The sequence below is a fragment of the Chamaea fasciata genome, unplaced genomic scaffold (assembly GCF_029207755.1).
Source record: "Chamaea fasciata isolate MVZ Bird 193981 ecotype frontalis unplaced genomic scaffold, bChaFas1.0.hap1 SCAF_7, whole genome shotgun sequence".
Lineage (NCBI taxonomy): Eukaryota > Metazoa > Chordata > Aves > Passeriformes > Sylviidae > Chamaea > Chamaea fasciata.
In genome coordinates, this window is record NW_027094092.1 from 39,341,778 (window position 1) to 39,361,879 (window position 20,102).

General features: G+C 41.0%; 1 protein-coding gene across 3 annotated transcripts; it reads left to right on the plus strand.

Moving 5' to 3' along the window:
- Window positions 1–1,750: 1,750 nt before the first annotated feature.
- On the plus strand, window positions 1,751–20,092 carry ZNF410 (zinc finger protein 410). Of its 3 annotated transcripts, none has more exons than XM_066188472.1 (10): window positions 1,751–1,795; window positions 2,969–3,214; window positions 12,238–12,373; window positions 12,664–12,897; window positions 13,186–13,377; window positions 14,251–14,410; window positions 14,732–14,913; window positions 17,593–17,682; window positions 18,794–18,919; window positions 19,468–20,092. In XM_066188472.1, the coding sequence occupies exons 2-10, from the start codon at window positions 3,182–3,184 to the stop codon at window positions 19,650–19,652; spliced, it is 1,338 nt and encodes a 445-aa protein (XP_066044569.1). In that variant the 5' UTR covers window positions 1,751–1,795; window positions 2,969–3,181; the 3' UTR covers window positions 19,653–20,092. The 3 variants fall into 3 exon arrangements, with proteins under 3 accessions (XP_066044569.1, XP_066044571.1, XP_066044570.1); XM_066188473.1 differs by lacking the exon at window positions 1,751–1,795 and adding an exon at window positions 2,168–2,481; XM_066188474.1 differs by lacking the exon at window positions 2,969–3,214 and having other exon boundaries at window positions 1,774–1,795.
- The last annotated feature ends 10 nt before the right edge of the window (window positions 20,093–20,102 follow it).

Genomic DNA, 20,102 nt, shown 5'->3' on the forward strand with positions numbered 1-20,102 from the left:
TGCTGCCATGTCTCTGAGTGTCCAGTCACCTGGTTGGGACAGAGGTCCCTGAGCTTGTCAAAGGGTCAGCAGTTCACGGCCCCTTGCCTCAAACTCCAGCCATCCAGAGGGCTCTATCTGCAGCTTACACTGCAGCTGCAAACTGAGCTACCTGCACTGAATATATTCCTCAATGGTACAGTGAAATAGTCTTTTACTGTTACTGTTACATGCCTATTTAATGAGCTCCAGCTTTTTGGGACTGTGTTAAAAATTCAGACTTCAGGAGCTATTACTTTCACTTTTGTAGGCTTGAATAAACGAATTTGTCTAAAGCTTCAGGCCACCACAACTATGGCTGAGTGGTCCAACATGATAAATGCCAGACTTTCTAGGTTCCCTGATACAATCCATCTGCAGGGCCAGGATGGCACTGAGGCATCCCAGTCTCTGAGGCTGTTGATTCTGGGTGTTGAATCAGTTTTCCCTGCCTTGTACAACAGAAACGTGCTTCAGCTTGACTGAAAATTGATTTCACAGTGCAGGCTTTTGTTAGTATTAATGCAATGCCTGCAAGCTGATGAGATAATTACCTCAGAAAAAGACGTGCATCTAACTTGCTTGCAGACTTTATGGAATTACCAGGTGGCTCCAGCAGGTAGCTGGTCAATAGTCTTTTTGCTGAAGCACAAAGCTGTGAGTATGACTCCAATGCATTGCCCTCCATGAAGCCACTCACTGCACATTTAAAGCCGAGAGAGATATCTGAATCTGTATGCTGCAAATAAAATTTTTCAAATGTTCTCAAAGGCAGTAAAACCATATTGCACATCTTATAGGAGCTGGAAAAAAGAAACCATTTCAAAGGAGTTCAAGGCAGGAGACAACAGTCATTTACCAGGAAGTTACTACAGGTTCTTTCACAGTCCACCGTGGATCAGAAGAGGCTGTGCTCCGAAGGAGCCTCAGGAAACCTGATTTTGCCAGCCTTGACAGCTGCTGTTTGGTTACTTCCATATCACTGTGGTTTTCACTGCCTATCAGCACCAGGAGTGTACCACAAGCAGCTGTGCTGGCATGAGAGTCAGGAATCACATACAGCTCCAAAGCTACGGGCTAGCCATGACCGAGTTAAAGTTTACAGGACCTGAAGGTCACTAGTTCAGGTGCTAATGTCAAGACCAGAGGCTGCCAACTTCTTCAGGTGCTTAGTCCTGGTCACCTACAGATAATGAACTAAAACCAAAGTGCAAGTTTTTTAAATTACTCAGTCTTTTCATGGTTTTTTAGGTATATTACCAAGACATGTATGTCTCTGGAATTACTAACTTGGTATATGTTATTAGTGAGCTACTGTGAATTCCTGGAGTTTTCCATCACCCGCTGCAGGAACAGAGAGAGCAGTAAGTCAGAGCAAAGCAGAAACAGAAACAAAGTATTAGTAGGAAACCGGTGTTTCCACATTTGCTGTAACAAACCGGGATAATGTGTTCCCTGTTGATTTATGTGGAAAAAAAAAAAAGAGGAGCTCAGCAGATTGAACGTTTCCATACGGTTCCGGTATAAGTGTTCTCCTGTACGGTAACAATCCATATAAAAAAGGTTACTTGAAGAGGAATCAGGCTGCAGCTAAAGACTGCAGGCTTGGTAACGATCCCGATGGGACCGGGGAAAAGCCCAAGCACGGGGCTGTTCTCTTTCTGGGGGCGATGGAACCAGACGGTGGCAGGCGGCAGCGTCGCCCCGCCCCGCGCTCGCCCCGAGCCCGCGCGGTATTTCCGGCCCGGCCCGTCACGTCCGGGCGGCGGAGATGCCGGTAAGGCGGGTGGTGGGGGGTGGCCCGGCCGCTCCGGCGGGATTTGCCGACGCCCGTGGGGTGCGAGAGCCCAGCGAGCCGCGGAGCGCGGGGGGACGCCCCGGCCTTGCTGTCCTTCCCGTCCCCGCTGCCGGGGCCGCCCCTCACGGCTGCGGCCGGACCCGCGCCCTGGGGCGGGTGGCACCTGCCCCGCCGGGCCTCGGCGCTCCGCCCTGCCCCCGTTCCTCCGCCGGGCTCCTCCCGGCTGCAGCGCGGGCAGCCGGGCCTGGCAGCGCCGGCTCTTGTCCTCGCGGGTCACTCGGGGCCCGTCCTGCCGGGTGCGGGCTGACAGGGACAGCGGGTGGACGTGGGAGTCTCGCCGGGCCCGGGCTCGGGCTCGCTGCCTGCGGCGGACTGGGTTACTCTGCGCTCGCTGTGTGTGGTGTCTTGCCTCTTCGCGGCAAGTGAAGCACCGCGCTGCAGTGCTGCTGCCGGGAGTGTGAGAGGAAGGCTTTTAGGTTCTCTTTTTAGCTGATCCAGTATTCTCGTTATTTTTTAACATAGTCGGTAGATTGGTAGTTGTGTTGGAAAGGGGAAAGAGCTGTATGTAGTTCACATTTTTCTCCCGTCATCAGTGTCTGAGTGTTTTCCCAGCAGGCAAGAAAAGCTTGTCCTCGTGTTCCCCTTTGAGCACAAACATCATATAGGTATTTGTGAAATAAGTTCTATTTATCTGGGCTCATCAAGAAATTAAAATTCTGATTCTGTGAAATATCCTGACTGACAGGAAGAACTGATGTTTCCTGCTGACAGGTTGTTTGTATATGGCTCCCTTTTATCAATAATTTGGATAATTCCACTGTGTTGAGGGCTGGGAATTTAGCTTCCTCATGTCTTGCATGCTTTATGTGATTTGCAGTTGATCCCATAAGTTTCCAGAACAAACAAGGCAATTTGCCATTGAAAATTAGTGATTGCAAAGAAAATGTGGTAAATAGCATCCTAACACCATGAAATTAATTTTAAAGGCTATTTTGTTGATTCAGTGAAAACAGAAATCCAGGCACCTCAGTAAATGAGCTTTACTGATACCTCAAAGTATATTTTACAGTTGCATCAACACATGTTCGCTTCTTTTTGCTTTGCTCTTGTTTTTCAGTTCCTCTTTCTTTGTTTCCTTTTTTGTTGTTTTAGGTTAAATTAATTATTTCCGCAACAGAGCTTCTTGCAGAAGGACCACCACTCTGGTTTGCACTTAGGAAAATATGAAAATAATCAGGGAGTGTTGTTCTCTCTGAACTAAAAAAAAAAAAAAAAAAAAAAAAGAAATTAAAAAAAAAAAAAAAAAGAAATAAAAAAAATCTGTGCCTTGCTGAGAACAGCTGCAGGAGTTGGACACTTGAATCAATGTTATCGGATGAGTTAGAATCCAAACCTGAGGTGAGCAATTATGAACTGAGTTTGGTTCCCAGGAACGTTTATGGGCAACACTTAAGAGTTCAGTGAGTTTACTCAGATTGCTGCTTACATACTAATTTTCCAAGTGTTCTCAGTGACATCTTCTAATGCTTCCATGCTTTGATTTGAATGGCAAAATATTAGAAAAATATTATTTCACCTCCTTTCAAGTATCAGCCAATATTCTTGCCTGTTCTCAGGTTACATTTTTTCCTCACTATCACAGCACTCTTTTTTTACAAGAATAAAATAAATTTAACGAATTGACTATTTCTTTCCTGCAAACCAAATTGACTTTACTTGGTTTGGGACAATCTGAATTATTCTATCAGCATCAGCCAGTCCTGTTTTTCAAAGTACTCCTGTTTCAATTAAGCAGTTGGCAAAAGTGGTAGGCAGCAGCACACAGGGGATCCCAGTTGCTGGGTGTGAGGCTGCTGGACTGTTCCAGGTTCAGCTGGTAGCACAGCTGGGCATGAATTGCAGGGACCTTTGTGCATGCACAGCTGGCCACAAACACAGGGGAAGCATGAACATACACATTATCACATGCACAGGTGAAGCATGAACAACGAATGTTTGCTTAGTGGGCTGTAGCTGTACCCTCATCACTCAGTTCTCATGCATACTCACATCCACATGTCTCTGCCAGTCCTACAGTCCTTCCTTCTGGCCAGACCCGGGGCTTTTAGTCTTTTTCTGGCTGGAATGCGTTTTGGGGTTTTTTTTTCCAGACTTTGGTAGCCTCCTACTTGCATTAGTCAACTAGAAGCTCACTAGCAGTGGACTCACTTGTGGGTAGAATATTTAGGAATGTCTTTGGTAATTAGATAGGAGGGACTGCAGTGATCAGGCACAGCAGTGTACTGACTAGCAGCCAGCAAACATATGATTGGAGTCTCTTCTCTCCCCCCTACTCCTGGTTCTTCATTTATCCACCTTGATTCCTCCTTTGATCCTCCCCCTAAACATAGCATAATAAGCTTAACACATCCTGCTGTCCTTGTTATACTGGATAGTAAATTTGGTCTGTCCTATGAGACCCATTCTGATAAGCCATAATAACTTTGTTTTCTTACCAGTTAAAATTTCTGGTTGAACTTTTACAAGATGTCACTCTACCAGTGTCGCACTAATCAGCTTCTGAGGAGTTCTGGGTTTTGTTACTCTTACCTGTAATGTGCTAGATACAAGTATCTGCAATTTGTTACATTCAACACCACCACCAGCTGCTGCCTCTCCGATTTCTTGCCTTATTTTTCAGGTTGAATGGCTATTAGCTAGCTCTCTGTGCATTTCCCCACTCAGAGAGGCAGGGATTGTATCACTTGGTGTCCTTGCTTTTCCTGGTTCTCCACTTGACCTCTGCAAATGGCTAAAGTCCTAGAGCACAGGACATAGTACAGCTATGAAATACCTTTTGGGGAAGTTTGCAAGACTTAATTGCATGGTTTTTGTTGAGTCTTGTTTCTATGCCTGCAGGCAATGCAACGTGTATCTTAAACTAGTACTCTAAAAAAATGGTGAATACATGCTGGTAATTCATTACAGCCCCTGTGGCGTGTTTGAGGCATTTGTTTCTTAACAGAGCAGCCAAAACCCTTCCATCACACTATTCAGGAAAAGAAGCTGCAAATCTGTAGCAGCTCAGAGTAGTCTCAGCATGATCTGCAAAGAATTCCTCTCTCTTGCCTTGTCATTAATATCTCCTACATTCTATCAATTTTTTTCTGAGTTCTGAATAATAAGGTGGGAGGACTTTGTTACTTTTGTCTGTGGATGGGTGAGTTCCCTTAGGTTATTTCTGGCAGCCAAGGACCAGGGCAGTTGGAATACTCATTGCTCATTCCTCATATAGGAGCTGTAACTGGGCCTTGTCTCTTCTCAACCTGAGTAAGGTATTTGTTAATTAGGCTTGTTTACATAATAGTCCTATTTCCTCATGACAGAGTTGCATTTCCTTCCCAGCAAGCCCATATTAAGAGTTGGCTGTATATTCTCTGTGGCCTGGTACCTAAAAAAGTTGACAGTGGTTGTTGCAGAGGGCATCCTTTCTGTAAATGCTGTCTTCTAAACCGTGTTCCTCAATCTTGATTGAGGCTATTTTATACTAAAAGTTTTGATTCATTTCCATGTATATATTTCCACCCTCTTTTTCTAGTTCTGATTATGAAACTTGAGTGGTTAGTACTATTTTCTATTCATTTGATGTGAAACTAGTAGATACCCTTTTTACACTTTTCCCAAATAGCAGTTCAAATGTCTCTGAAAGTAAATAATGATTTTATATCCTCTAGTGAACCATGGCACCACAATTCTTATGGCCACAGATGTTTTTTTTCATATACCTACCATGTGAGAAATGTATTAATTAAGAGTTAGCTGTATTTCTGTAACATCTAGATAACAATCAAAGCACTGTCTCTATTGCATGGACTTCTTTTTTTGCTACTGGTTTTATCCCTAAAGAAGCCACCAACATACCATTAAATATTTAATGCTTGAGTAGAGGTGAATCCCTCTTTCATAGAGAGTTACAAAGTTGCTTGGAGACAGTTGTATGGACAGATGGATCTACTTTTTCTTCTGGACTCCCTGCTCCCAAAGCTATGTAACTATCATTCGTCAGGGAACTGCCAAGATTTGCATTTTGCATGCTTTAAGGCTTCAAGGTGATTTATTACACTTGCAAGTATTTCGAGTCACCTCTACCACACTGGTCTGGTGCAGGGTGCTTTCTGCTCTTGGGGTAACTCTTAGCACAATCAAATGAATTACAACTCTGTTCTGTAAATTGGATTAGTTATTGAAAAGGGAATGAAGAGAGGTATTTTAGCCTCTCTTTTCTCTCCTCCTCAGTGCCTCACAAGGAGAGACACTTGCGATTTAATTAGTTCCCCAGAGGCTGTATGGTAGGAGGACATCTCAGTTTCTAGGTAACAAGCCTTCTGCCCTGCACACCCTTCAGCTCCCGCCCCTCCTTTCTCCTCCCCCTCCACTAAATTTTCTTTTGACCTCTTTATTTTGTTGTGGTTCACTGGTTAAATTTAGAACAGGAGTGGTTTTGATTAAAGACATGGTCCCTGCTGCTCTGGGAATCTAGTCTAGCTCTCCAGCTGTCTAGTGGGAGGATAGATCTGAGGTTCTGGAGAACCTTCTTACCCTGCCCCTCCCAACAATCCCTACTTCGGCCAAAGCAGGTGCCTGACACCTCTTGGCTTTTGAATCATCTGTTATGGGACACAAACTTAAGACAATCCATCCCAGGTGGCCATATCATCACTTGTTTCTGGTTTGGTTGTTTTGTTGGGTTGTATGCTTGGTTGGGTTTGTTGTTGTTGTTTTTGGTTTTTTGTTTGTTAAGAATTTCTAGTAGAGATTCTCAGTTCTTTAAACAGTTTCTTGGTTGTTGTTTGTTGTGGGTTTGTTTTTTTTTCCCTCTCAGGTCAGGGACATTATCCAAGTCTCTTGGTAACACAGGCATTCTGCATTGCTTGCAGCGGTAGACCCAGAGATCATCCTGTCCAATCATTTCTTGTTGACCAGCAGGGATAACAAGTATTTCCTCAGTGACAACAGCCAAGAAATATTTTACATTTTTTAATACATTCACTGTCTGCATTATTTTGAGAATTTTCAGTTATGTGGCATTTCAGCAGAAGTAGTTAAAGGAGGGTATATTCAAGAAGGTGATATGACAGAGCAAAAATAAAATTCTTTCTATCAAGATGCGGCTGAACTTTGCCCTCCAAGGATTATAGATTCTCTCTGTATGATTCATGTCTGTCCCATAAAGTTTGAATTTCTTAAGTCAAGGATGTCCTTTTGCAATATTAAAATTTATTTCAAATTCCAAGGGATGTCTTAGCTATAGAGTAAAGCCACCTCACACCTCTTACTGTTCCTTTGGTATTCTGTTAATATTCTGTACATTCAATTTCCCTAACTATTCCTATTCTGGTGTCCCAAGATGACCTACCTGCTTTACTTACAAATTCTAGCACTTTGGTCATAGTGGATCAGTCTCCTCCCTATGTAGGGATTCTACAGTCACCATCTCAGGAATATTTACAGCCCATCTGGGGCCTGTTTGTGATGCCAGATGTTATTTGGTTATGGGATCTGTCCAACTGTATCATCAGGTTCCTGCGTTCCTGGTCTTTCAGACATGAGACCACTGGACTATTCCCAGGTACACACTAAAGTGCACCTGGGTCTGAACGGCCAAAATATGCCTGTGCACACACAGACAGTAAAGACATCATGGCTGTGTGGCAAGATAGGGCTTTTACCAGCCCACTCAAACACAAATGGCCTAATCCTGTCCCTGCCTATCAGGTAAAAAGGCTTGAAATTTGCTAGCATATCCTAGCATGTCACACATGTCCTCTCTTGGCTGATGTACATACTTGTGGTCATGCATCTGTCCACTCTTTGCCAAATCTTGAGTCCCTCCAGTATCCATCTCCTGGCCTTGGGCTTTTTAGTTCAGCCTCTGGCCAGGATCTTGGGTTTCCAGATTGTGGTTTTCTCTATTTCACAGGCTCTGCCAAAGTGAATTTAATCAAATGAAATCAGAAACCATTTAGGAGCAGAAAGGATTAGAGAGGATGAGATAGACCCCAGTGGTGATGCAGAGCATCAGCCTGCAGCCTGTTACTGTGGTCAATCAGTATAATCCCCCATCCCCTTTCTGTTCCCAGTAGTTGTTTCTCCCCTATCTACCTTGATCACTCCCTTTCCTTGCCGTTGGTCCTTCCCATAAACATCCATAAGTTTTTCACAGTCCCACAATCTTCACTAAAGATATCTTAATATGTTTTATCCAGTCCCAGAATTTCCCCCATATCCCGTAAGAAGTTTGCTCCTGCAGATGAGATGGTTTCTGGTAACCCAAGATAACATTGTTCCTATTCCTTACAAAGTTTCTGGTTTCATTTTTTTCAACTTCACTCAAGTTATTCCTGTACCAGCCCATCCATCAGTGTCCCAGGAGTTTTGGGTATTTTTATTATCACTTATCTGCAGTTTGGCAGAGTTAGTGTTTGTATATCTGTGTATTTAATTTATCACCTGTCCTGTTCCTATATTTCTATGCTGAATAGCCAATTACCAGATACCCTTATAATTTCTTATTTACCTTCAGCTGCAAAACCATTTTGTGAGAAGCATAAGAAAGCATGACGCAATGTTTGTAGTGAGTTCTTTCCTGTATTCCAGTTGCTGTAGTTTTCCACAAAGGTATTCAATAATTTTGAACAAGAAGGTTTAGGAAAAATCCATCAAGATAAAACTAACATGAAAACTTTTTATTTTGTCTGAATTGTTTGAGTTGATGATTGGTTTGCTTTAGTTTATGTGAAGGGTTGGGGTTTTTTTTCTTCCACATTTTAATAATGAGCATGATTCATGTCCGTTTGTTTCCTTCTGCTTTTTTTGCCCTCTCATAATTGTCTGTACTAGTTTGTCATTACTTACCAAAGCAAATTAAAAGGAACTTTTTTCTTCTGAGCACCTGTTTGTGGTAGCTGCATTTTGCTTTTCCCTAGTGGCTTAACATTGCTATGTTGAAGTGGAAGGTTTAAAGCAAAGCTTTCTTCTTGTAGGAGGCAAGTTTCATTTAGGCCTTTTTGTATAAAAATAGAGAAGTCCATGAAACAAGTGTTTCATGGTGGAGTAGAGAAGCAGTAGGGCTCATCAACATGAAAGACAACCCAATAATTTGCATCTATCTTAGTGCTCACAGTTTTCAGTCCCTACATCTTTCTTCTGGTTGCCTTGCTCATTATTCCTAACTCTCTTTTTACTTCTCTTTCTCCTATTTTTTAAATCCTAAATTAGAATGCATGGCCCTGGGGGAGGGACCATCTCTTATTGCCTGTGTATTTTTTTGACAACATAAAAATAGTTCCATCTTCTAGCTAGGTCCTCTGGATAATCTTGTATCTAAGATGAAACAATTCTAACCTTTCCAACTGCCATCTGGCTTGTGGCCTAGTTCAAATGGCACATTGCCATCTGAATGACTTCAGGACTTAATTTGTAGCTTCGTAATTGTCAGTGATGACAGGCTGCTCCTAAGGGAGGGTCAAGGGTGATCCCAGCTCAGGCAGTGCCCCCACAGACCAGGCCACAACACTGCAGCACCTGAGCATGGAAGACAGAGACAGACAGGTGCTGCAATCCACAACCCTCAGCCCTGGATAAGGCAAAGTGATGAGCCAGGTCCAGAGTCTATCCAGAGTCCAGGTAGGAGCAGCAGAAGATGGGGCTGGAGACACCGATGCAGTAAAAATCTGAGGTTCGTCCAGTAGACAGGGCTTGAGACAGGTAAACCTACAGCTTAACTCAGGAAGGGAATGACTGGCCCAGGCTGAGCTTAAGAGGAGCCCCTAGGGAGAGAGAGCTTGGGTGGGTGTCCCAGAGGAGACCAGACAGGGCTGTTAAAGCTTCAGGGTTCCTACAGCAGCAGCTCTTTGAGATAAGAGTGTTTGAGAAAGCATCAGTCTTTCTAGTGTTTTTGTGAGAGGAAATGACCATAGAGAAATCAGAGCAGAAAATACTAAGTTTTCTTTACAGTTTCTTTGATTTAACAGACTTTCTCTTGATGTAAGAGAGGCTTAAAAAGACTGGTGTCTGCCACAGGAATAATTTGGAATTAGATGCCAATAGTTCTGAAAAGGAAGTACTAAGACAATCACAACATACAAAATAATCAAATTATATGTGACTATTGGGTTTTAATCACAAATATAAAATGGGCACATCAGGATTTTTTAGTCTGGTTTTTTTGACACTAATGAACTATCTCACTGCACAGACAACTCCATCAGGGCTCTGTGTGACTGCATGCTAAAATGTGTCACAATGAGGGTAGTAGATTTGAATAAATATCTTGTACAATTTCCTTCTAAATGCCAAAGATAAAAGATGTTTGCTACCTACAGTTGTTTGCTAGACAGCAGCAGAATCAGCAGAATGCAGGATCTTTGTCAAGAAGTTTCCTAGAGATAAGGAACTTGAGGTTTAACTTTTTAGTGTATTGTTATTTTCCATGTTTCTTCATTCAGTGTTTAAAAAAAAGAATGTGCATATAGGAGTTAATTTGTTTGACAGAACCTATAGGCAAGCAAATTGATCCTATGTGTGGGTTTTGAGCAGCATTTTCCCTGAAACATGGAGTATGTGTCTGGGTGTGTTACAACTGGCCCCTTTCTGTCTTTCTGAAGTATAAATCCCTACAGGGGAGGGATTTGAGACTGTTTATAAAAGCTTGTGCAGTTCACAGAATTTGTTCAGTCCATTGCAAAAGTTGGAGTGTGTTATCTCCTAACTCCCAGCAGCACTTCCTTTGTTAAATCACAGTATTTTAATATGGAGTGCTGTGACATTGGTAACAGAAAAAAAGAGAGTCTCATTTCTGTGTCTGCCTTGGAGGTAAAGAGGAGTCCAGTATTCTCTCTGGTACTCTGACAAAAACTTGAGATGTTGTAAAAGGATCAGAATGAGTAAATGAGGCACATGCTTTGCTGCTCTGAACTAGGTTAAAAATATGGGAAGATTTTTCAGGGGTGAAAAAAGTAATTTCTCTGACTTCCTGTTCAAGTGTCAGGTTCCTTTTTTATAACTCAAGATTTTGAGGAGTTAGCTGGAAGTAATTTTTGCCAGAGCTGACTGATGTTAGGGATGGCAAAATCTGCTGGGCTGAATGACCTCTCATCTCCTGGGCTCATCAAGAAACACGAGGACAGCTCTCTAATTCTGATATTAGATCCAGCCAACTGGTGAGGTTCAGTACCTGTTTGAAAACATATGTGTGCACACACTTTACAGATGTGACTGGTACCAAACATATGAACACAGGCTGAGTGCTTGTAGCTTTACCCTCATAAACACAGGCAGCACAAAGTACCTGATTCTGTGTTCAAGGGTTGCTGCCTAAGGAAAACTTTCATGGATTTCTTTGGGATCTATCTCCACACTTCTCATTTCACTTGCTAACTAGGCTGGCTTGGAGTTCATTAGCATATGACACACACTAGAAACGAGTGTGTGCCACTAGAGATGCAGTGTAGAGAGCAGGACCACACAGGAAGTAGGTAAGAATGGAGTTTAATAAGACAACAGGATGGAGTGTAAGAGTTATGCTGTGCCAGACAACTGAATTGACCAACTTCCTGCTTATATGCAATGGGCCCTTTTTATCCTTCCCTCTTCATTTTCTTGTGTTTGTTCTGCCCTGATCCATCTTGATCCTTCCCGTTAAACGACGCCTAATAAGTCCTGTACAAATCTCCCCAAGTCTTTTCACCAGTCCCAAATTTCTCCCCAGGGAATGCATCTCAGTTTGAGTCCTATACCTGTTTATGCAATAGTCCCTCTTGTTTTGTGTAGTATTTTGGAGAGGGTTTCTTCTGTTAATCCCCTTAGTGGGTGGGTTGATTGTCCATCTTTGATGGTTTTAGGAGTAGCTGATTTGGGTGGGTAAGGCTGTCTGTGTCTCCCTTGTCATCCCAGCCTTGTTTCTCTGATTGTTTTCTGCTTATTTTGAATAGCCATATGATAGATATCTTTGTAACTAGTCTTCTGATTGCCTTTTTAATTTAGAAAAGGCCAACTTTAAGTATTTAAAGACAATTATTTTAAAAAATACCTGTACCAAAGGCTGAGCATGGGAAACATTTATTTGAAATGTTGGACAATAGTAAAATATCAAGTAGTAAAGTATTAATAAAAAAAAAAAATACAGCCTAATTAGACTTACTCTGCAATGATTCAGAGCTGTTTATTATATGCTAAAGAAATTAGAAGTTTATAGGTATTTCAGAGATAACAAACAATTCTTTTCTTGTATTAATGTAAATGGAAAAGTTTTCATTTATATCTGTGTGTATTCATGGTATTAAATTCAATGTCTCCTACAAGACAGTAGGGACTACTGGATTGACTGGATTTAGTACCTTTTTAAATGATTTGTGCTGCTCTTGCTCTTGATGTTTCTTCAGCTGCTGGTTCAGTTTGTTCAAAATACTTCTATTCCACTGGGACAAGGACTGGTGGAATCAGAACCAAAAGACATCACCTGTCTCTCTCTGCTTCCTGTTACTGAGACCTCAGAATGCAACAGACTCATGTTGCCAGGTAAAATCTCTGTGGCAGATCTTTGTGATCCTGTCCTTCATATAGCTGCCTTTACTTCACCACTCTGTCCCCACTGTCTCTTGCTGATAAGACATTCCAGGGATAGAGAAACAAGTTCAGCAGAGTGACTGAATTGTCTCATTTAATAGTGATGTCTGACTAGTTAGAAACTTCCTCCTCCCTTCTCTCTGAAGTTTTGGGGTCTTTTCCTAGAAAAATAATTTCATAGGTGTCTTTTAGTCATAGTGTATTTATGCTTTTATTTACTCTGGTTTCACTTTCCTCATTAGATGATGAAAGAGATCTCACTTCTCCAAGTCACACTAATTCTTCCAAAGATGTTTCTTCATCTGCTGTCTTGAGAAGTCTCCAGGTAAATGTAGGCCCTGATGGAGAGGAAACAAGGGCACAGAATGTGCAGAAACCATCTGAACTTCTGTCAACTCCAGAAACTTCTAGTTTATTGCAAGACCTCCAGCCCAGCGACAGCACTTCATTCATTCTTCTCAACCTAACAAGAGCAGGTAATTGTCCTTCTGTTTGTCATCTGGCTGGATATGTCTCAGTAGAGTGCAGGAGATACAAGTACAACTCTGTCCCTGCTGCTTATGAAGAGGAAAGATCATGAAATTTGCTGGCATTATTGGATATTTTAGGAGCATTTAGTCATCAACATCTTTCTACAACATAGAGGTCAGTGGAGACTTTTTCAGGGCAGCTATTTCATCCATGCTATGAACACTAATCTCTGAGAAGCAAAAGAAATTTCCCTCTGTTCCATTATTGTTTCACAAGTTTGTCTTCTTTTCTAGGGCTGGGGTCTCCCGCAGAGCACTTGGTGTTTGTTCAAGATGAAGCAGAAGATTCTGGCAATGACTTTCTCTCTCATGATAGCACAGACAGCAGCACCCCATGGTTCCTACGAGTGCAAGAATTGGCCCATGACAGTTTAATTGCTGCCACTCGGGCACAGCTCGCAAAGAATGCCAAAGCAAGCAATAATGGTAGGAGATCCACAGATTGTGTCTCAAAAGTTGAATGTTCCATACAAGGCCCCTAGTTCCACATTGTTTCTTCCTCTCTTTAATTCTCTCTTGCCTTGAATCAGTTATGACATCTTCAAATCATCAGTGACAGAATTATACAGGACAATTACGCCTTTTTTCTTTAGTATAAATAGGCTTTGCATTTTTTCTTGGGGAATCAACTCTAGTGGAACCATCTGTTCATTGTAGCCTACTAGTTCTCTGGTACATGTAAAGAATATCTTCTTTCTGACTGCAGCTGCTTCTTTTTCAACTCTCATTTTCACTTTTAAGAGCGTATTTTTAATACGTACTGTAAATTATGCTTTCTTTTTAGCTTCAGTGAGTTTGGAGATCAGTTTTCTGCAGAATACATAATTAGATTTAGTCACATGCTTTCTGACTTAATTATTTTAATAAATTATTGCAATCAAATGCAGTATCTCTTACTTTAGCTAAGGTGTTTTTCAAAACAGCTTAGCTAATAGGTGATAGTTGGTTGATAGTTGAAATTGGTTGTTTGGTATTGATATACAGACCATTTTTACAATTTCTGGTGCATTGGCTTTCTATTCTTTTTGTGATAAGCCTAATCTGGTAACAGTTGATCTGCCAGATCCAGATAGATTGTTGGGAATAGTTTATGGGCCAGGTAAGGTTTGCAAGTCTGTGTCTCATCTCTGTTACAGGCTAGGCAGCAGCATGTAGGACTTGCTAAACAGTTAGTAGCCAGACACATACCTGACTTGCAGTCCTGTATCATATATGATGCTGTTTTTTCTATTAAATTTGACACATTATAGTAATCTGTATATTTTTTAGATTTCGATGGGCTTTATTTTTAATTTCCAGGTGAAAATGTTCATCTTTGCACAGGAGATGGGCAGCCAAAAGATTCAAGCCCCATTCCTCATTTATCTCGTGTGGAAAGGAAGCTGAAGTGCACAGTTGAGGGCTGTGATCGGACATTTGTATGGCCAGCTCACTTCAAGTATCATCTGAAAACACACCGGTGAGAAGAATGAAGCGGTTTGTTATTATGACCTTGTAAAAATGCAGTCTGTATTTGAGATAATTTGTTAGGTTTTGACATTGACAAGCTGTGAAAACCTGGCATTATTCTTATAAATATTAGGTCTCTTGAGTGCTTTAAGTCAATTATGCTAAAGAACTTGGATTAGATTTAGATAATTTTGCAGGTCCTTGTTATGTTTGGTTTAGAATTTTTGTATTTTCACAGGGACTCATATTTAATAAAAGAAAGAAGTCAAGCGTTCATGAAAAAAATGTGTTGCAGTAGCTGGTAATGAAACAGCTTTTTGTTGCTTTCCAGGAACGACCGCTCCTTCACCTGCCCAGCAGAAGGTTGTGGAAAAAGTTTCTACGTCTTGCAAAGGCTGAAGGTGCACATGAGAACTCACAATGGTGAAAAACCCTTTGTGTGCACAGAACTGGGCTGTGGTAAACAGTTCACAACAGCTGGAAATCTGAAGAACCACCTACGAATTCACACTGGTGTGTTTTAGACCTCACCTATTTGTGGTCTGCTGAGGTGGGGTCTTTCCTGAGGAATAAACCACTTCCTCCTCTGTCCTCAAACTATTGAAAGTATTATGTTGTTTACTTCTGCCCTCCATTAATGTCCCTTTTCTGTCAATTCCCATTGATCTGTAGGTCAGATAAATCAAGTGCTAATCTCTTTTACTGTCCTGTATAGTTTCACACAGGCTTTGCCTTTCAAATAGTATGTGGTGATGCTGTATTCTGTTCAGATGCATACTCTGAAGATACCCTTTCAGCTGTGTGATGGAGGGAGGGGTGTGTGAAACTAGACTGTTATCAAGGGAATAGTTAGTGAACATGACTTCTGAAATTGTGTTTTGTAAAGAGGTTATTTGAAATTCCTGAAAGGTTCAACTGCTTAGATAGTAGGAGTTGTACTGACATCTGCCTGACTGACTAGCTTGTGTTACCTATGCTGCTTGATGAATGAGTACATTTGGGACATACAGGGAAATGAGGAATGCAGTGGAATGAGTTGCAAAAATACAGTAGCAAAGAAAAGTAGAAAAAAGCATTAATTAGAAGACAGCATTGTGGTGTGCAAACTGCTCTGTTTGTGCCAATGCTAATTTGGGATGTTACTGTATGCTGGAGCCTGTATACTTTCAATTCATGCTCAGCTTTTTATAGTAAATAAAACAAGAATCTTTATTTCAAAGTGCTGTATTTTATACATGGTTGGTTTGTGATGGCTCCTCTGGAGAATATGATCCTGCCCTGTCAGTATTTTTAGAAGTTGGTATAACAGCCAAAGTGCTTTAGATGTTTTTGTACTAGAAAGTTAGAGAGGCACAAAAGTTACTGCTGAAATGACCAGCAATTTAATAGTGACCAACAATTTAATTAATGATCAGTGAAGTTCATAGTGAATATTTTGGTGATTTTGTTTGTTTAGTTTTTTAAGCCTCAGGGTTATCACAACACTCAAAAAAATGGCCTGTTCAAGCTCCTCAGAATATTGCTACAGATTCCCTGATGGCCTTGGAAGCATTGTATTACAGTTGGGGAACATTTCAAAATAACCTTGACAAGTGTGAGAGAACAAGGCCTCCCAGGTAAAATGAAATGACAGGTTATGTGGGTCGGCAGCAGCTGTTTGTGCCTCCTGCCTTACTTAAACACAACCGTATGGTGTGTGGTCTGTGGATGCACATGGGAAAAGGCTGCTATTTTAAAGTATGTGCAGTCTAGCTAGAACACATGGTTTGGGGGCAGATGTTGGGATGTAGTTAAAAATTGTACATACCAATAATAAAATTTTGAGTGTGTAGTAACAGCAGCTATATTTTTTGCAGTTTTCTTTTGCACTTACAGCTCCCAGCTAAGGTGCAGATTAAGTTAATAGGCCCAGCTGATACATGCACAATCCTCCCTGATAAGTGAGCATTCTGTAACCAACAGAGTAGTAGCTTCTGGAGGAGTAAGTTAGAAACTTTCTAAGCTGCAAATGGAAAATGTGGAATTAAGCATTTGATCAGACCAAAGGTGTTATGAAATTGGAGGTGTAAATAGCCCTAGGGTGTCCTAGAGATAGAACTGTGTACTGTTATTTAGGTCAATGGTAGTTTTCCTAAACTTTCACAGATTTATACCAAGCCAGAAAGTACAGTCAGTGTTTGAGACTCTGCTGTGTATTTCAGCTTTGGAATATCAATTGGAACATGCTGTGTTGTTCCTTTTTGCTCACAGCTGTCAAATGCTATTGTAGATAAGAGGCTAGTAAATGAGCTGTAGGGAGAAGACTTCTGAAGGCAAAGCCACAGTAGAAACACCTTTAAAAACAAGTTTACTCTGAAAGAACTACTTATATGTCATATAATAAAATGTTAAAATAGCTTGCATAATCTCCTGTGATCTTGCTATTACTCTTGTGCAGGGGTCCAGTTAAAATCTTGAAATCATAGTGTTAAACATAGTATTTTGAGTTCTTTTGTGGGATGTTGCAGGCAAAAGTTATGTCTGGCTTTATTAAGAGAGTGTTCAAAATAGATTAATTTTATTGCACTGCATTAATGTAGTAACCTCCCAATTTATCAGAATTCAAATAAATCAAAAATAGCTGTGATATAGATTTCAGCCCATGAGAACAATTTGTGCCTTGAATTACAGTTCCTCCACACATAGATATAAATGACTGACACATCTCTCAGAGGATTTTGGCAAGTTCAGCCTGATCTGAAATAAGGTATAGAATCTGATATGGAGGGAAATACAGTTAATGGGATTTTTGGCACTGAGAGGCAGAAAGGGAGCAGGACCCTATGAGTGTGTGGAACAGAGAGGTGGTTGTTGAGAACTGCATTGAAGATACATCATAGATCAAGTAGTTTTATATTATTCTATTATTATTTATATACTTGGAAGATTATCTAGAAAGAGTGGTCTCTTGCTTCACTTTTAGTGAATGATGGTCTAAGAATATTTTAAAATAATGCCACTGTTTCCTCTGGTAAAGAGAATGCTGTAAAAGCCTTAGGAAGCTTATCAAGGATGTGTAATTTCCATGGAACTCTGATATACATAAGGCCAAATGGGAGAATGGAGTAGAGATGTCCAGGCTGTTCTCAGGGACTTGGGCAATCAGATTAAGCTGTGATCCCAAAATCTTAAGAACTTACTTTTCCCTTGTAGGGGAAAAACCCTTTCTGTGTCAGGCACAGGGATGTGGTCGCTCCTTTGCTGAATACTCCAGTCTTCGGAAACATTTGGTTGTCCACTCAGGTAAGAGTCTTCATCTGACATTCTGTGATCTGTCTGAAAAAATGCCTTTATTGTAGGACTTTGATTTGAGTTCCTTAAGAAAAACCCTGGTTTCTACAGAATTTCTGGTCATAGTGTTTTTTGACTTCCCTTTTGTGGTGCCTGTAGCCTGTACACTTTAATCTTTTAGGTTGTTTCTATTTCTAAATTCAAATTACATTTTAAATTTTTTTTTTTAAATTTGTTTCTAAAATGTCATGAAGTTGACTATCTTTTCCATAGCTGCCATTTGGTTATTTGAAGGAGACTCTAGCATCTCTGTATGTTAACCACAGCCATTTGAATCTGAAATCTCTTGCAAGTGGGTTTCTGCCATTGGTACAGTTTTCCTTTATTTTTTCCTACCACATACTTGTAATTGGACAAAGGTTTAGGTGGAAATGTATTTCACAAGTGTTTCAAAGCTTCTGCCCTCTGTTTTGATTGATCTATCTTAAATATATCATCAGCACACAATGAAAATGGTATGTTTGGGGAATAGGAGATTTTATTGAGGTAATAACATTTGGGATTGAATTCTCCATGCTTTTTCTGTCCTGTCTCCTTGTCTTCCATGCCATTGAGCCAAGAAGTATGGACAGCATGCTTGTATTGTGAAAACAATGAATTGCTCTGTAAAATGGAAATCCTTTCACAGTGACAAGTCATCCTCAAGTCTCTGCTCCGTAACATAAACCAGATGCTGCAATTCATTGTGTGATGGCAGGAGACAGCTTCCTTGCCTCTGGTCATTTTATTCTATGTGTGGGACATCAAGTATTTCCGTATCAATGAGTAAACGATTTCAAATAACTTGTTTCCTCTTATCAATCTGACTTGAAAACCTTGTTACTCTTCAGACTTGAGTTTTCCAACAGACTTGAGTTTGCCATTACTGATATCTAAACTACTTCTGTTCTAGAAGCTTATGGCCCTCCAGGAGACGGGAATTCTTCTCATTTGGTTTCTACTGATAAATTAGCACCAGTGGTGTTAACAGCCATTTCAAAACTGTTACTAGTTTCTTAGTTGATGAGGTTTCTTCTCCCAGTTTGATAATTCTTGGGATATTTCTTCCCCCTTTGACTCCAAGGAGTGAAGCCCCATCAGTGCCAAATTTGTGGGAAGACATTTTCCCAGAGTGGTAGCAGAAATGTGCATATGAGGAAACACCACTCCCGAATTGGAACAGCTGGCAGCAGGGAGCGAGAACAGCCAGGTAAAGAAGGAAGCACACTCACTCTGGGGAAAAAGTGCAGGAAAAAAATTAGTGGACAGTCAAACAAAAGATGTTTTTCCTGATAATATGAGACCACAAGCCAGTAAGAAACAAAAGTCTGTTCCTCTTGGAGATGAGGACTGCTTACCCTCCCATTTTCTAGGACAGAAGGCAAAGGTGTATTTTTGTATGGTGGTCAAGGGGCAGATATATTTATTGTTTCCAAAATCAATATGAATGTAGTTGGGGTTTTTTACGTGGATTTTTTCCCTTGGTTATGTTTTCTTGTTGCAAGCACCCTGGGTTTTTACATAATGTGAATTATTTAAAGAGAAAGCCTATCCTGCGTAAGATCCCACCGTAGTAAGGTTCAAAACAATAAATGTAGTATTTTCCATCCATTGGAGCACTGGATGCCCAAAGAGTAGGAATCATAAAGTAGGTGTGTAGGGAAGAAGTCAGTATGACTTGAAGTGGGGCAGGGATTGTATCTTATATTGCAGTGTCATTGCATCATGAGAATTTTACCCTTTTTTATTTCATAATAGAGTCACTGATGGGCAGCAGTTTGCTGGAAGAACCAACAATGCATAGTAAGAATCTCATCTCCATGAACTCTCAGCCCAGCCTTGGTGTTGAGTCTCTGCACTTGCCAGACACAGAGTCAATTATTGGAGTAGAAGAGGGTGAGACCAGCTGCTCTTTTTTCCGCCCTCTTATTTGTGGTGACTGAGATGGGATCGATCTTTCCTCCTTGAGGCTCACCATATTGCAGTGGGATGAATGAACATTGCTTTAACTGTGCACAGAGGGGTGGGTAGATAGTGGATGAATCCTAAAACTAGAGTTGGAGAAGATCTGCTGGACCAAGTTTCTCTCTTGCAGAGCTTAAAAGGTGAAGTCTGCTGCTTAGGTGTCACTTAGCCCATGTTGTGGAATGCCATTTCAAAACTGCTTATGCAGTCCATCTCCTAAAGCCTAAAGTGTTTGTTTTGCTGGAGCACCTAGGAGCCCCAGCTAAGGACCAGGACCTCATTGTGCTAGGCACTGTTCAAATATTCAGTATCTTGAGCAACAGGCCTTCCTTCTACCCTTTACCTTCAGAGACTATATTCTAATACATCTCACTGTCAGAACCTGACTTACTATATGAAATAAATGTACTACTTGATATCATTTGGTT

Bases quoted from the DNA above. Each gene is read 5' to 3' on its own strand.
- ZNF410 (XM_066188472.1), top strand. From the start codon at position 3,182: ATGTTATCGGATGAGTTAGAATCCAAACCTGAG. The intron at 3,215-12,237 runs GTGAGCAATTAT...ATGTTTCTTCAG, and splicing joins AGTTAGAATCCAAACCTGAG to CTGCTGGTTCAGTTTGTTCA. The intron at 12,898-13,185 runs GTAATTGTCCTT...CTTCTTTTCTAG, and splicing joins TCTCAACCTAACAAGAGCAG to GGCTGGGGTCTCCCGCAGAG.